Below are 15,445 nucleotides of genomic sequence, written 5' to 3'. Positions count from 1 at the left end.
TCCAAATCAACCGGTAGTGATTAGGTTGGCATTTGGAAATCCCAACGGGTGCTCTTCTGGCATTTGGTCAGTTTCATTGGTTAATGCCAAGCATTATGTTCATTCATTATTAACATCCAAAAGTGTTAATATACTAATTATATGATGATTGTATACTATCATAAAATATAAAATGCTAAAGAATCGTAAAATGTCCTTGAACATGCTGACTGAGTTGCCTATTTGAACTCATCCCAATAGCCTGCATCTAGCCTATATCCACTTAAACCTTTACCATCCATGTACTTGTCCAAATATCTTTTAAACATGGTCAATGCACAGGATTTGAATGAGGGTTCAATGGTTATTCCATCTTGTGGTTAAGAGAATATTTTTTTATTCTGGTGAATTTCTAAGAGTTAATTGCAAGCAGTCATAAAATATTTCAAAATATACCATTATAAAGAAAGCTGAAAAAGAGAGGTTAAATATTTGTTCTTATAACTTCAGAATTCAAGAAGAGCTGACAATCTTTTAAGCAAACAAATTACTTAAACCCACGTAACAGGTGCTTATTGAATGTAGTGCATTATTAGTTCTAAAAACATAATACATTTTTACAATTGTATTTATGGAGCAATAATATTCAAAAGAGCAAATCAACTATGACACCACAATTATGTCTGTGAAAATAGACGCTAGTATTGGGCAATTGTCAATCAAAATCATATCAAATCAGACTAGTTGATTGTCGGATAGACCAGAGTGCAAAGAAATGTTCTGCTTCTCAGAGTAGATGGTGCACATGGTAACTCAATGGAGTTTAGAAGAATGGGGTGGTGGCGGGAGGGGGGGGGGTCCTCATTAAAACAGAACAAATACTGAAAGGCATAGACAGAGCGGATGTGGAGAGGAGGTTTCTAATAATGGGAAAAGCTAGGACTAGAGAGAACAACCTCAGAAGGATGTTTCTTTAGAACTGAGCCTATGCAATCTTTTGTCACAGACAGTTGTGGAAGCCAAGCCATTTGGTATATTTAAAGTGCAAGTTGATAGATGCTTGATGAGTACGGGCATCAAGTTTGCATGCCCCACTTGTGCTAGTAGCTCATTCCACACTCTCAACATTCACACTCTATTCCCTTCATTTTCCCCTTAAACTTTTCACCTTTCACCCTTAACCCATGACCTCTAATTGTCGTCACACACATTGGAAAAAGCCTGCTTACATTTACCTTATCTATACCCCTCATAACTTTGTGTACCTCTACTAGTCACAAGTCTCCACTCAGTGAGGTGGCCATGTACTACCACTCTCTGGCTTTTCCCAGAAAGTAATCTTTAATTCAATTTACTACCTCATCTTGAATGCCAAGCAACTGAACCTTCTTGACCAACCTCCCATGTGGAACATTATCAAATGCTTTGCTAAGATCCATTTAGACACCATTCATGCCTTGCCTTCATCAACTTTCCTGGTTACTTCCTTGAAAAACTTCATAAGATTGGTTAGACATGACCTACCACACACAAAGCCATGCTGACCATCTCTAATCAGTCCATGTCTACCCAAATATTTAAATATCTGGCCACTCAGGATACTTACCAATAACTTTCCCACTACTGATGTCTGGCTCACCATTCTATGATTTCCTCATTTACTTTTAGAGACCTTCTTAAACAGTGGAACAACATTAGCTATATTTCAATCCCCTGGAACCTCATCTGTTACTAAGAATGATTTAAATATCTCTTCTACAACCCCTTCAGTTTCAGCACTTGCAACCTACAGGTCTGAGGGAACACTTTGTCAGGACCTGGTGATTTATTCACCCTGATTTGCCTCAAGACAGCAAACAGCTCCTCCTCTGTCATCTGTTGTCATCCATGACCTCACTGTTGCTTTTCCTTACTTTTGTAGACTGCATTTGTCTCTCGAGGAAATACAGATGCAAAGAATGAATGGAAGATCTCCACCATCTGTTTTGGCTCCACATGGATTACCATTCTGATCTTCCAGAGGACCAATTTTGTCCCTTGCAATCCTTTTGCTCGTAACATATCTGTAGAATCTCCTAGGATTCTCCTTCACCTTGTCTGCTAAGGCAACCTTGTGCCTCTTTTAGCCCTCCTGATTTATTTTTAAGTGTTCTCTTCCATCTCTTAGACTCCATTAACACATCATTTGTTCCTACTTACCTATACCTGCTATGTACCTTCTTTTTTATTTTACTTAACTAGACCTCAAAATCTCTTTAAAACCAAGGTTCCCTATACGTTATCTTTACCTTTTATTCTGACAGACAGATACAAGCTTTGTGCTCTCAAAATTTCATTTTTGAAGGCCTTGCACTTACCAAGTACACTTTTGCCAGAAAACAGCCTGTCCCAATCCACACTTGCCAGATGCTTTCTGATACAATCAAAATTGTCCTTTCCCAAACTTAGAATCTCAGCTCGCATTCCAGGCCTATCTTTTTTCATTTTACTTTGAAACTAATGGCATTGTGATCACTGGATTCGAAGTAATCCCCTACCCAATCTTATGTCACCTGCCGGGTCTCAGTCCCTAACAGCAGATCAAATATCGCACACCCTCTCGTTGGGACTTCTGATTAGGGAAACTTCCCTGAACACTTTTGACAAATTCTATCCCATATAGTCCTTTTAAAGTATGGGAGTCCCAGTCCATATGTGGAAAGTTAAAATCACCCACTATCACAACCTTATGATTCTTGAAGCAAGTCTGCGATCTCTGTACAAATGCGTTCCTTTAAATCCCGCGGACTGTTGGGTGGTCCACTATATAGCCCCATTCACGTGATGGTGCCTTTCCCATACCTCGGTCCCACCTATAAATCTTTACTAGACGAGTTCTCCCGGTCTGTACTGACTGAGCATTGCCGTGACTTTTCCCTGACTAGTACGCCACCCCTCCCCCTTTAATCCCTCCCGCTCTGTCGCATCTAAAACAACGGTACCTCGGAATATTGAGCTGCTAGTCCTGCCCCTCCTGCAACCAAGTCTCACTCATCGCTATACAATCATACTTCCGTGTGCCGATCCATGCCCTGAGCTCATCGGCCTTTCTTACATACCTCTTGCATTGAACTCTACGCAACTCAGGCCGTGAGTCGCATCATGCTCAACCTTCCGATTCCTGACTGAGATCTTAGCAACTTCTGTCTCCACAACGTTTCCAATATCTTTTCTGGTTCCTAGACCCCTGCAACTTTAGTTTAACACTGCCCCCCCCCCCCCCCCGTGCACTGCAGCATTACCAAAACCTTCCCGCTAGAATATTTGCCCCCTCCAGTTCAGCTGCAAACAATCTCTTCTGTACGGGCCCCACTTCAATGAAAGAGCACCCAATGGTCCAAAAATCCGACGCCCTCCCTCCTACCCCCAATTCCTTATCAATGTGTTGAACGCGATGATTTTCCAATTTCTAGCCTCACTAAGACGCGGTAGCAGACCTCAGATCACAACCACCGAGCCCCTTCCCTTTAACTTAGCGCCGACCTCCCTGATCTCTTTACAGAGCGTCGTCACTATTCCTACCTATGTATTGGTACGGACATGGACTACCACCTCTGGCTGCTCGCCTGAAGTATCACTTCAGAACGCTGAGGACTCGATCCGAGATATCCCAGACCCTGGCACCAGGGAGGCAACATACCATCCGGGAATCTCGTTCTCGTCCTCAGAACCTCCTTTCAGTTCCCCTAAGTAACGAATCCCCAATCACCACAGCTCCCCTCTTCTCCCCTTCCTTCTGAGTCACAGAGGTAAACTCAGTGCCATAGACTTCCCTTCCTCTGTTGGGTCGGCCTCCCCAACAGTATACCCGTTGTTGAGACACAGGGGTCTCTGCACTGGTTGTTTAACCTCTTTCCCCTTTCCGGCTGTCACCCAGTCTCCAGTGTCCTGCACCAGTGTAACTACCTCTCTATATGCCCTACCCAGAGCGGTTAAAATGGGAAAGAGAAATAGCGAGGGTAGCAGAGGTCCTTGGTGATACTATTAGTCTTGTCGAAACATGTGAAGATAGACTGGCAGGAAACGGCTGGTGGACTGAGAGCCGCATTAGCACACTCTGAAGGGTCCGTCGGTCCAGAATAGTGCCGTTGTCATACCAGACTGAGATGCAACCTATCGAGATAGCTCATTTGTACAAGTTCGAGGAAGTCCCTGTGGATAACCCAAAGTGAACACTGCGATTTTTTTTGAGGGATTGCAGAAATCCCTGACAGGATCATGGCCAAAAGAGGTTTTAAAAGGCAAAACACAAAAGGATGCTGCGTGTTGAATTAGAGAGAGAAAGGAGGGGAACTTTTTACTGTGAAATCAGGTGCTGGTGTGATCTTCAACATCAGTAACAACCTGTTTGTCCAAAAGCTACTTTTGCGCAATAAATACTTTGAGATGCCACATGATCTAAATCGAAACCCTGTCCTTGGTAGCGATTGCTTCTTTGTATGAGATCCCGCGAAGTTTTGGAATTGTGTAACGTCTATTTACTGCAAGATTACAGATTAAAATGCATTTTCAACTACTTCAGGATAGGAGTTCTTGGCGGTCAGGAACACCGGATCAATTTACCATCACAAATTCTCGAGCCAGAGTTTAAAATAAGCTGTATGTTAAAGAGACAACAGGATTAAAAAGGATAAGGGTTAAATGATTCATATTTGTTTTTTTTTCTCTGTGTGGCAGTTGAGAATGAAAGTGCCTCGAAGGAGATTCCAGTTACCGAGCCCCCGGGCCAGGATGCTGCCAACCGTGCAATTGTGTAATTCAGAGCTCCCTCTAGGTTCCCTTCGTACTAGTTCCAATAGTGGGACAGGTGATGGCCGCATACAGTGATATCCCGGCCTGAGAGACAGTACTGCATCTGCTTCCAACTACAAAACCGGAGATGATCATAGTTAGAAGGATCAGAGATGCACAATTGTTCGGGAATTGGCACGCTCGTAATTTCAACATTAAGTTTGTAAAAACCATATCAAATAATGAAAGGCGACGGTTGTGTTAATATTTCACAATCAAAACATTGTGTGAAACAAGAGGCAATTAATTTATTTAATATATTTTATATAAATATGCACGTTTTCAGGTATACACTACTTCAAAGACCGCTGTGAAGTTCAGTTATGTGTGAATGAAGAAACCCTCCAATCAAGTCATTGAGCAACAGCTGGCTGTGGACAAAGTTGCATTTTACGTGTCCGTGTGGAACGAATGCCACTGTTAGAGTAAAACTACTCTAACTGAAAATAAAGGGAAAAAGCACACCAGACAAATATGATATTACTCCTGTATTTACAGTTATAAATCGACGTCTCGCGTTGCTCAATCCAGAATTTAAACTGCTTGCCGGACATAAAATGGAACACTGGCAGCTGTTCCTTGTACCCATGTGCGATCTCGCTTCGTATTTAATGATTCAAGTAAATGTTTTGTTCTGTTCTTATCTGCCGCTTTATCTTGGAATTTCTTTCCTTACTCTTCCTTTTCCGTGTCCGTTTCCCCGTTCCCGTCTTGTATATTCTTACCCAAACTCTGAGCTGATTTTCTTCCTCATTGTCTTCTCTTCCCACCAATTTATCTCTATGTACATTAGGTCAACTACTTTCCTTAGGCTCACTTTATTTCCCCTATCGCAACCACTAACTTCTCGGCAGTTTTACCCTCTCGTCCCGATCCCGGTACAAGTTACGCTCCTTTTCTGCTTGAGCCTGAGTTGCCATTTGCGGAGCGCTCCTCCGGGTCTATTCCAGGAGACAGACTGAAGGAAGCCGCCTTCTGATTGACGTCACCTAATTGACAGCTCACCTGGCCAGCCACCCGCCGGAAAGTGGAGAGATAAACTCCAGGGCAGGGATCTGATTGATTTGCAACCAGAGCAGGAAACGGGGCGGTGCTTCCGCCAACAGGTTGCTGAAAGGCTGCGGGCAGTTTATAGCCCTAGACTGGGCTGGAAGTCGGTGCAGTGGAACTTGATGCTGCAGCTGAGAAACTGGCAGGGAGCAACAACAATAAAAACCAGCCAATTCTCATTAAGTTTTCATTCATTGAACCTTGCTGGTAAAGGGAGAGGAGAAAGTACATAAGTATTTCAAAAAGTTAACCTCATGGCCGTGTGTGCAAGTTCCCAGCGGAGAAGGCACGTTGCATCTTCGCGTTTGAATACAGCCCAGACAAGTTTGCTGGTGCTGCTGGCTCTGACTGTCATGGGTAGCGCAATGGGGCAGGAGACCTTCAATAGCCCCGAACTTTATTATGGTTTCGGGTCAGGACCATCCGACGATTCGATACTTCTCGCCAATAACGGCATCCGCGTGCCTTTCGGGAGGTCCGTGGACATCGACCCCATCAACGACCTCGTTATCCAGGTGCACCCGGGCGACAGATGCACCGTCACCGTGCTGGACAACGACCCGCTGTCACAGAGGCCGGGCCAGCTGACTCCCAAGAAATTCCCCTGCGACTTCGGGAGCGACGAGGTGAGGTACTCGCACTTCGGCTCCCGGAGCCCGTCTACCGACCGGGTGAAGCTCCAGCTGAGGTACGACACGCAGACCGATACGCTGGTTGTCCCGTTCATGCTGGAGGTGGAGGTGGTGTTCACCCAGCTGGAGATCATCACCCGCAACATGCCTCTCACCGTCGAGAAGCTACTGGGCACCAGCAACGCGCTCGATTCTAAGGTGCTGGAGTTCAGCTACGACCGCGCCTCGCAGCTCTGTAAGCTGACCCCGATGCTGGGGGCCGGGGGCCTGCCCCGCTACGGGCGGCTGTTGCTCGCTGACCAGCCCGCCCAGAGCTTGGACTGTGACCAGCTGGTCAACTCGGACATCCGGTACCGGCACACAGCCCACAGCCGGTCGCCCAACCGCGACTACATCCCCATGGTGGCCGAGTTGCACGACCTTCACGGCAACCTGCTGAAGCAGGAGTACTTCCAAATCCTGGTGCGCATCCGAGAGGGAGCGGAGAACACGCCGCCCAAGCCCAGCTTCGTGGCCATGATGATGATGGAGGTGGATCAGTTCGTGCTGACAGCTATCACGCCTGACATGCTGGCGGCCGAGGACGCCGAGTCGGAGACGGGAGACCTCATCTTCAACATCACCTCGCCGGCCGGCCATGAGCCGGCCATCGTCAGCACCGACGACCAGAACCTGCCCATCTCCTCTTTCCGTCAGAGGGACCTGCAGGAGCTGCGGATCGCCTACCGACCGCCAGCTGACGACTCGGACGTCGAGAGGATCTTCCAGATCGAATTCGAGGTGGTGGACACCGAGGGCGCCGTATCCGAGCCCTTCGCCTTCATGGTGGTGGTCAAGCCCATGAACACGCTGGCGCCCGTCGTCACACGCAACACCGGCCAGCTGCTGTTCGAGGGCCAGTCGCGGCCACTGTCCAGCCCGCGCAACCTGCAGGTCAGCGACGAGGACAACCTGGACGAGGTGAGGATCTCGGTGGTGGACGGCCTGAGGCACGGCCTGCTGACCGTGCTGGGGGCGCACCGCAAGTTCTTCACGCCCGCCGACCTGCAGGCGGGCGCCGTCGTCTACCAGCACGACGGCAGCGACACTTACAGCGACAACATCATCTTCCGCATGAGCGACGGTGCGCACCAAGTCGAGTTCCTCTTCCCCATCACGATCGTGCCGACCGACGATGAGCCGCCCGTCGTCAATGCCAACACGGTTCTGGTGCTGGCCGAGCACCAGATGATGCCCGTGTCGCCCTTCGTGCTCAGCGCCACCGACATCGACTCCGAAGACTCGACCATACGCTTCACGCTGGAGCCGCCGCTGTCCCAGGTGGGAGAGCTGGTCCTCCGCCAGACCGAGCGGCCGCTAGACCCCTACTCCTGGCGGTTCATGGAGGGCGAGAGCGCCTACGAGAAGGTGGTCCTGCAGTGGTCCCAGCAGGACATCTTGGACGGCAGGCTCTTCTATAGACACACGGGTCCTCACAGCACCACCACCGTTATGGACCAGCTTTTCTTCCGAGTGCAGGATGACAACGACCCTCCCAATCAGTCGGGCGAGCACACTTTCCTGATAAAAATTCAACCGGTTGACAACATCCCACCCGAAATGCATCCGGGAAGCACTTTGCAAATGATTGTGGAAGAGTACCGCTTGACGTACTTTCGGAGGAAATTTCTGCGTTATACTGACCTGGACTCGGATGACAGAGATTTGAAGTACACCGTTACTAAGCCCCCCACCGACACCGATGAAAACAATCCCGTGCAGATGGGCAACATTGTGCTGACTGAGAGCCCCGCCACTTTAGTGACAGAGTTCACTCAGGCTCAAGTCAACCATCACAAAATCGCCTACAAGCCCCCAGACGTAGAACTTGGAATTACTCCTCACATTGTTCAGTTCGACTTCACAGTGGAAGACACGGCCGGAAACAAAGCCGAGGGTACATGTACAATCTTTCTACAGCCCGTTGACAACAAGCCACCGCAAATAACCAACACTGGTTTCACAATGTTTGAAAGGGACACCTACGTCATTACAAGTGCTGAATTGGATGCGACAGATCCCGATACGAATGGACCTCAAATCACTTTTACACTTTCTCAGCTTCCAGAACATGGGCAACTGCAGTATGCTAGCGTTGGTATAAATGAAGGAGAAGCATTTAATCTGAATGATATAGCCAATGGGAAAATAACCTATGTTCACAATGGCGATGAGTCTACTGGGGATTCTTTGAAAATTGATGTGAGTGATGGAGTCCATACTGTTACAATCAATGTTAAAATAAGAGTTCGCCCAGTTGATGATGAAGTGCCAACTATTATGTTGCCAGCTGGAACAATTGGATCACATATAGATGTACTGGAAGGTGGAGCCACTGAGATAACAAGTAATGTTATCCAAGGAACAGATGAAGATACAGATGATCTTAGGTTGATTTTCATTGTGGAGGATCAACCAAAACTAGGAGAGATATTGGTTCATGGAGTTCGTGCTGAAAGGTTCACCCAGCAAGATATAATCAATGGGGTTGTGATTTACACTCATACAAGTGGTGAGATAGGACTACAGAAAAAGGAAGATTCTTTTAATTTGACTCTCACTGACATGTCTGACGAGTGGAATATTGGAGGGAATAAAGTACAAGGTGTCCGTGTGCAGGTGACCATCCTTCCTGTTGACAGTCAGGCTCCAAATGTTTTTATAGGGAAGCGGTTCACCGTGGTTGAAGGTGAGAAAAATACAATCACACTGAAAAATATAAGAGCAGAAGATGTTGATACTCCTGATGATGATATTCTCTGTACAATTATTGTCCAACCAACCTCAGGCTATGTAGAGAATATCTCGCCAGCCCCCGGGTCTGAAACATCTCGGGCAGGAACTGCTATCACTGCTTTCACTCTTAAAGAGATACGTCTCGGACATGTTAATTATGTGCAGAGTATTCACAAAACTGTTGAACCAGTGGAAGATAGGTTTACATTCCGTTGCTCTGATGGAGTTAACTTCGCCGAAAGACACTTTTTCCCCATTATCATAATTCCTGCAAATGATGAGAAACCAGATATTTACATGAGAGAGTTTGTTGTAATGGAAGGCATGAGTTTGGTTATTGACACTCCCATTTTAAATGCTGCAGATGGTGATATCCCTGCCAATGAATTAACTTTCACCATCGTTAAACCACCAAAACATGGGCAGATTGTAAATCAGCTTACCTCAGGTACTGTCCTTGTTGACAGCTTTACTTTAAATGAGATCAGAGAAGGCTCCAGCATCGTTTATGAGCATGATGACTCTGAAACAAAGGAAGACAGCTTTAACATTCAACTAACTGATGGGAAATACACCGTTGAAAAAACAGTAATTATAATGGTCATTCCACTCGATGATGAGACTCCAAGAATGACAATAAATGACGGACTAGAAATAGACATCGAAGAAACTAAAACAATAAATAATAAAATTCTTAAAGCCACGGACCTGGACTCAGATGATAAAACACTTGTTTACATCATACGCTATGGACCAAATCAAGGTCTCTTGCAACATCTTCTCCCTTCTGGGAAATTTGTAAACATAACGAGAGGGATGAACTTCACCCAGGATGATGTCGACAAGAACTTGATTCAGTATACGCATACTGGCAAGGAAGGCATCCGTGATCTGATCAAGTTTGATGTAACAGATGGCATTAATCCACTCATTGATCGTTACTTTTACGTCACTATTGGTGGAATTGACAAGATCTTCCCAGACGTGGTTAGCAAAGGAGTCTCTCTGAAGGAGGGTGGAAAAGTAACTCTGACAACAGATTTACTTAGTACAACTGACCTGAATAGTCCAGACGAACACCTGCTTTTCAGCGTTACCCGAGCACCCATCCGTGGCCACCTGGAATGCACTGATAAGCCTGGAGTACCAATCACGACATTCACGCAGCTTCAGTTAGCTGGTAACAAAATTTACTACATCCACACATCCGACGACGAGGTGAAAATGGACAGCTTCGAATTTGAAGTTACAGATGGTTACAACCCTGTGTTTCGCACTTTCAGGATCTCTATCACTGATGTTGACAACAAAAAGCCTGTGCTTACTTTGCATGAATTGGTGGTGCATGAGGGAGAAATGAAACTAATTACCCCCTTTGAACTGACTGTTGAGGACAGGGATACACCTGATCAGTTGCTACGATTTACCGTGACGCAACTACCTGTTCATGGACAACTGTTGTTCAACCGCACAACACCTGCTCGATCCTTTACAAAGCAGGACTTGAATGAAAACCTCATCAGTTACAAGCATGATGGAACTGAATTTTCCGAGGATAGCTTTTCCTTCATTGTGACCGATGGCACACACACAGACTTCTTCGTCTTCCCAGATACTGTCTTTGAAACTCGGAAACCACAGACAATGAGAATACGGACAATGTCAATTGACAATGGAATACCTCAGATTATAGTTAACAAGGGTGCTCCCACTCTTCGTGGACTTGCCACGGGACATCTTGGGTTCATGATTACAAGCAAAGCTCTGAAAGCTGAAGATCGTGACAGTGTGAATAGTGTTCTGAAGTTCAAGGTAGTGGAAGGCCCTGAACATGGATACCTTATCCACCTGGGCAAAGGAAATGACAGCGTTACTAGATTTACTCAAGGTAATTTTAACTTTAAATAATTTTCTTTTTGTGTTGTTCTGACATTATTTTTCTGAGTGCTATTACTGGATTTAAGTAGGAAAATGCGTCAATATCTGTCAAGCCAAATTATCTTGTAAAGTGAATCAGTGTGTAGCTTGCAGTCAAACGTCAAGTGTTTTTGTCTGCAATGTGTGCATTGACTAATGAATGAAAAATGTTATTATGGTAGCTGATTAACAACTGGCAAACTTAAGCAGATAACAGGTTAAACTATGACAATCTATTTTGTTTGAACTGGCAACTTGAGCCTGATGTCAAATATATTGCACTTCAGAAACAAGCATCTCTATCTGTGTTTCCCAACAAAATTATGTTGTTGTTTATTATAGCAGTAATATTAAGTTTGTTTTTCTCTTAATGGAGATGTTTTTGTGTATACCAGCTTCTTAAGTACATTTCACAAAGAAGCAAGTTCATCTTAGTAATGTCAAATTATATTTACATTTAAAATTATATGCAAAAAGATTTTGTTTGGGGAATCTAGGTAGAAAGATATGTTGCCAGACAGTTCATCATCTTCCGGGATCTAGTTTTAACTTATTAATGGAGTAAATTGAAGTTTTCTTCCCCGCCTCTTAAAAAAAGCCTTTTATGAAATAACTTCGGTTAATCTTACAAACGACTTTGTTCAGGGTGTCAGATGTGGGAATCCTGGGAGACCTGCAGCCTCCCTAATGGCCACATCTGTGCCATGTGCACCGAGATGCAGCTCCTCAGAGACCATGTTAGGGGTCTGAAGCTGCAGCTTGATGACCTACTGCTTATTAGGGAAATTGAAGAGGTGATAGACAGGAGCTACAGGGAGGTGGTCATCCCTAGGCTACAGGGGTCGGAAAATTGGGTGACTGTCAGGAGAGGGAAGGGAAATGCCCAGATAGTGGAGAGCACCCCTGTGGCTGCCCCCCTCAGCAACAAGTATATCATTTTGGATGCTGTTGACGGGGATGACCTGACAGAGGATGGCCACAGTGACTGGGTCTCTAGCACTGAGCCTGGTGCTGTTGTGCAGGAGGGAAGGAGGGAGAAGAGGAATGCGGTAGTCATAAGGGATTCCATAGTCAGGGGAACAGACAGGAGATTCTGTCAGCCTGATAGAGATACCCGCATGGTGTGTTGCCTCCCAGGTGCCAGGGTACGGGATGTCTTGGATCAAGTCCAGAATATTCTGAAGGGAGAGGGCGAGCAGCCAGCTGTCTTGGTACATGTTGGACCAATGACATAGATAGGAGGAGGTCCTGAAGAGAGATTTCTGGGAATTAGGAAGGCAGCTGAGAAGCAGGACCTCCAGAGCAGTAATGTCAGGATTGCTACCTATGCCATGTGCTAGCGAGGGCAAGAATAGTAGGATCAGGCAGATGAATGCGTAGCTGAGAAACTGGTGCAGGGGGCAGGGCTTCAGATTCTTGGATCATTGGGATCTCTTCTGGGGGAAATATGACCTGTTCAAAAAGGACGGGTTGCACCTGAACCCAAAGGGGACCAATATCCTGGTGGGAAGGTTTAATAGAGCTGTTAGCGAGGGTTTAAACTAATTTGACAGGGGGACGGGAACCAGAATGATAGAGCAGAGGAGGGGGAAAACAGAAATAAATCTAAGATAGTGAGCAGTAAAGATGTCAGAAAGTACAGGCAGGTGATGGGGCAAATTTGCAGCCATTGGGATGAGTTACAGTGCAATAAAGATGCAGTGCAATCAAAGCAAAAACTACCAAATACTGGACTTAAGGTGTTATACTTAAATGCATGCAGCATAAGGAATAAGGTGGATGATCTTGTCGTACAGCTACAGATTTGCAGGTATTATATTCTGGCCATCACTGATACGTGGCTAAAGGATGCATGTCTCTGGGAGCTGATACACGTGTGTCCAAGGATACACAGTGTATTGGAAGGATAGGCAGGTAGGCAGAGAGGGTGGCATGGCTTTATCGGTAAGAAATGATATTAAATCATTAGAAAGAGGTGACATAGGATCAGAAGGCGCAGAATCTTTATGGGTTGAGCTAAAATCACAGGGGCAAAAGATCCTGATGGCAGGCCATACAGGCCTCCTAATAGGCGCATTGGTGTGGACTACAAATTACAACAGGAAATGGAAAAGGCTTGCCAGGAGGGCAGTGTTATGATAATTGTGGGGGATTTTAACATGCGAGTGGATTGGGAAAATCAGGTCAGCACTGGATCTCAAGAGAGAGAATTTGTAGAATGTCTACGAGATGGCTTTTTAGAACAGCTTGTTGTTGAGCCCACCGGGGGATCAAAGGTACTGGATTGAGTATTGTGTAATGAACCAGAGGTGATTAGAGAGATGGAGGTGGAGGAACCCTTAGGAGACAGTGATCACAACATGATTGAGTTCACTGTGAAATTTGAGAAAGAGAAGCCGAAATCCAATGTGTCAGTATTCTAATGGAGTAAAAGCAATTACAGTGGCATGAGAGAGGAATTGGCCAAAGGTGACTGGAAAGGGACACTAGCAGGAAGGACGGCAGAGCAGCAGTGGCTGGAGTTTATGCGAGAAGTGAGGAAGGTGCAAGACAGATATATTCCAAAAAAGAAGAAATCTTTGAATGGAAAGAGGATGCAACCATGGCTGACAAGAAAAGTCAAAGCCAAACTAAGAGCAAAGGAGAGGGCATACAAGGAAGCAAAAATTAGTGGGAAAGATAGAGGACTGTGAAGTTTTTAAAAGCTTACAAAAGGAAGCTAAGAAGGTCATTAAGAGGGAAAAGATGAACTATGAAAGGAAGCTAACAAATAATATCAAAGAGGATACTAAAAGCTTTTTGAAGTATATAAAGAGTAAAAGACAGGTGAGAGTAGATATAGGACTGATAGAAAATGATGCTGGAGAAATTGTAGTGGGAGTTAAGGAGATGGCGGAGGAACTGAATGAGTGTTTTGCATCAGTCTTCACTGAGGAAGACATTAGCAGTATACCGGACACTCAAGAGAGTCAGGGAAGAGAAGTGTGCACAGTCACAATTATGACAGAGAAAGTACTCAGGAAGCTGAATAGTCTAAGTGTAGATAAATATCCCGGACCAGATGGAATGCACCCTCGTGCTCTGAAGAAAGTAGCTATGGAGATTGTGGAGGCATTAGCAATGATCTTCCAAAAGTCATTAGATTCTGGCATGGTTCCAGAGGACTGGAAGATTGCAAATGTCACTCCGCTATTTAAGAAGGGGGCAAGGAAGCAAAAAGGAAATTATAGACCTGTTAGCTTGACATCGGTGGTTGGGAAGTTGTCAAGGATGAGGTTACGGAGTACTTGGAGGCATATGACAAGATAAGCCAAACTCAGCATGGTTTCCTTAAAGGAAAATCCTGCCTGACAAACCTATTGCAATTTTTTGAGGAAATTACAAGTAGGCTAGACAAGGGAGATTCAGTGAATGTTGTGTATTTGTATTTTCAGAAGGCCTTTGACAAGGTGCCACACATGAGGCTGCTAAATAAGATAAGATCCCATAGAATTATGGAGAAGTTACATACGTGGATACAGCATTGGTTGATTGGCAGGAAACAGAGAGTGGGAATAAAGGGATCCCATTCTGGTTGGCTGCCGGTTACCAGTGGTGTTCCGCAGGGGTTCGTGTTGGGGGCCGCTTCTTTTTACGTTGTATATCAACAACTTGGATTATGGAATAGATGGCTTTGTGACTAAATTTGCTGAAGATACAAAGATAGGCGGAGGGGCTGGTAGTGCTGAGGAAACAGAGTCTGCAGAGAGACTTGGATAGTTAGGGAGAATGGGCAAAGAAGTGGGCAAATGAAAAGTAGCCAAAGGATGGTGAATCTGTGGAATTTGTTGCCACGGGTGGCAGTGGAGGTCAAGTCATTGGGTGTACTTAAGGCAGAGATTGCTAGGTATCTGAGTAGCCAGGGCATCAAAATTTATGGTGAGAAGGCAGGGGAGTGGGACTAAATGGGAGAATGGATCAGCTCATGATAAAATGGCGGAGCAGACTTGATGGGCTGAATGGCCGACTTCAGCTCCTTTGTCTTATGGTCCCAGTGCAGGTCGATGGGACAGGGCAGTTAAAAAGGTTCTGCACAGACTAGATGGGCTGAAGGGCCTGTTTCTATGCTGTACTTTTCTATGACTCTAATGTCTACCAATATGCATTTATAGAACTGACTGCAAACAAGAGAAATCTGCAGGTGCTGGAAATCCAAGCAACACACACAAAGTGCTGGAGGAACTCAGCAGGCCAGGCAGCATCAATGGGAAAAAGTACAGTCA

The 15,445-nt window shown here is 45.5% G+C and overlaps 1 protein-coding gene across 1 annotated transcript in view; it reads left to right on the top strand.

The window, feature by feature from the left end:
- The first annotated feature begins 5,092 nt into the window (after positions 1–5,092).
- The window catches only part of LOC132391175 (FRAS1-related extracellular matrix protein 2-like), a 222,201-nt gene continuing 211,848 nt past the window's right edge, over positions 5,093–15,445 (top strand). Inside the window, exon 1 of the mRNA XM_059964040.1 lies at positions 5,093–11,154. Within this exon, the coding sequence (XP_059820023.1) occupies positions 6,114–11,154 (5,041 nt within the window). The 5' untranslated portion in view covers positions 5,093–6,113. The remainder of the gene's footprint in view (positions 11,155–15,445) is intronic.

This window comes from Hypanus sabinus, chromosome 3, assembly GCF_030144855.1.
Source record: "Hypanus sabinus isolate sHypSab1 chromosome 3, sHypSab1.hap1, whole genome shotgun sequence".
In the NCBI taxonomy this organism is placed as follows: domain Eukaryota; kingdom Metazoa; phylum Chordata; class Chondrichthyes; order Myliobatiformes; family Dasyatidae; genus Hypanus; species Hypanus sabinus.
Note: the sequence above shows the minus strand (reverse complement) of the source record. Positions and strands in the feature narration are given on the sequence as shown.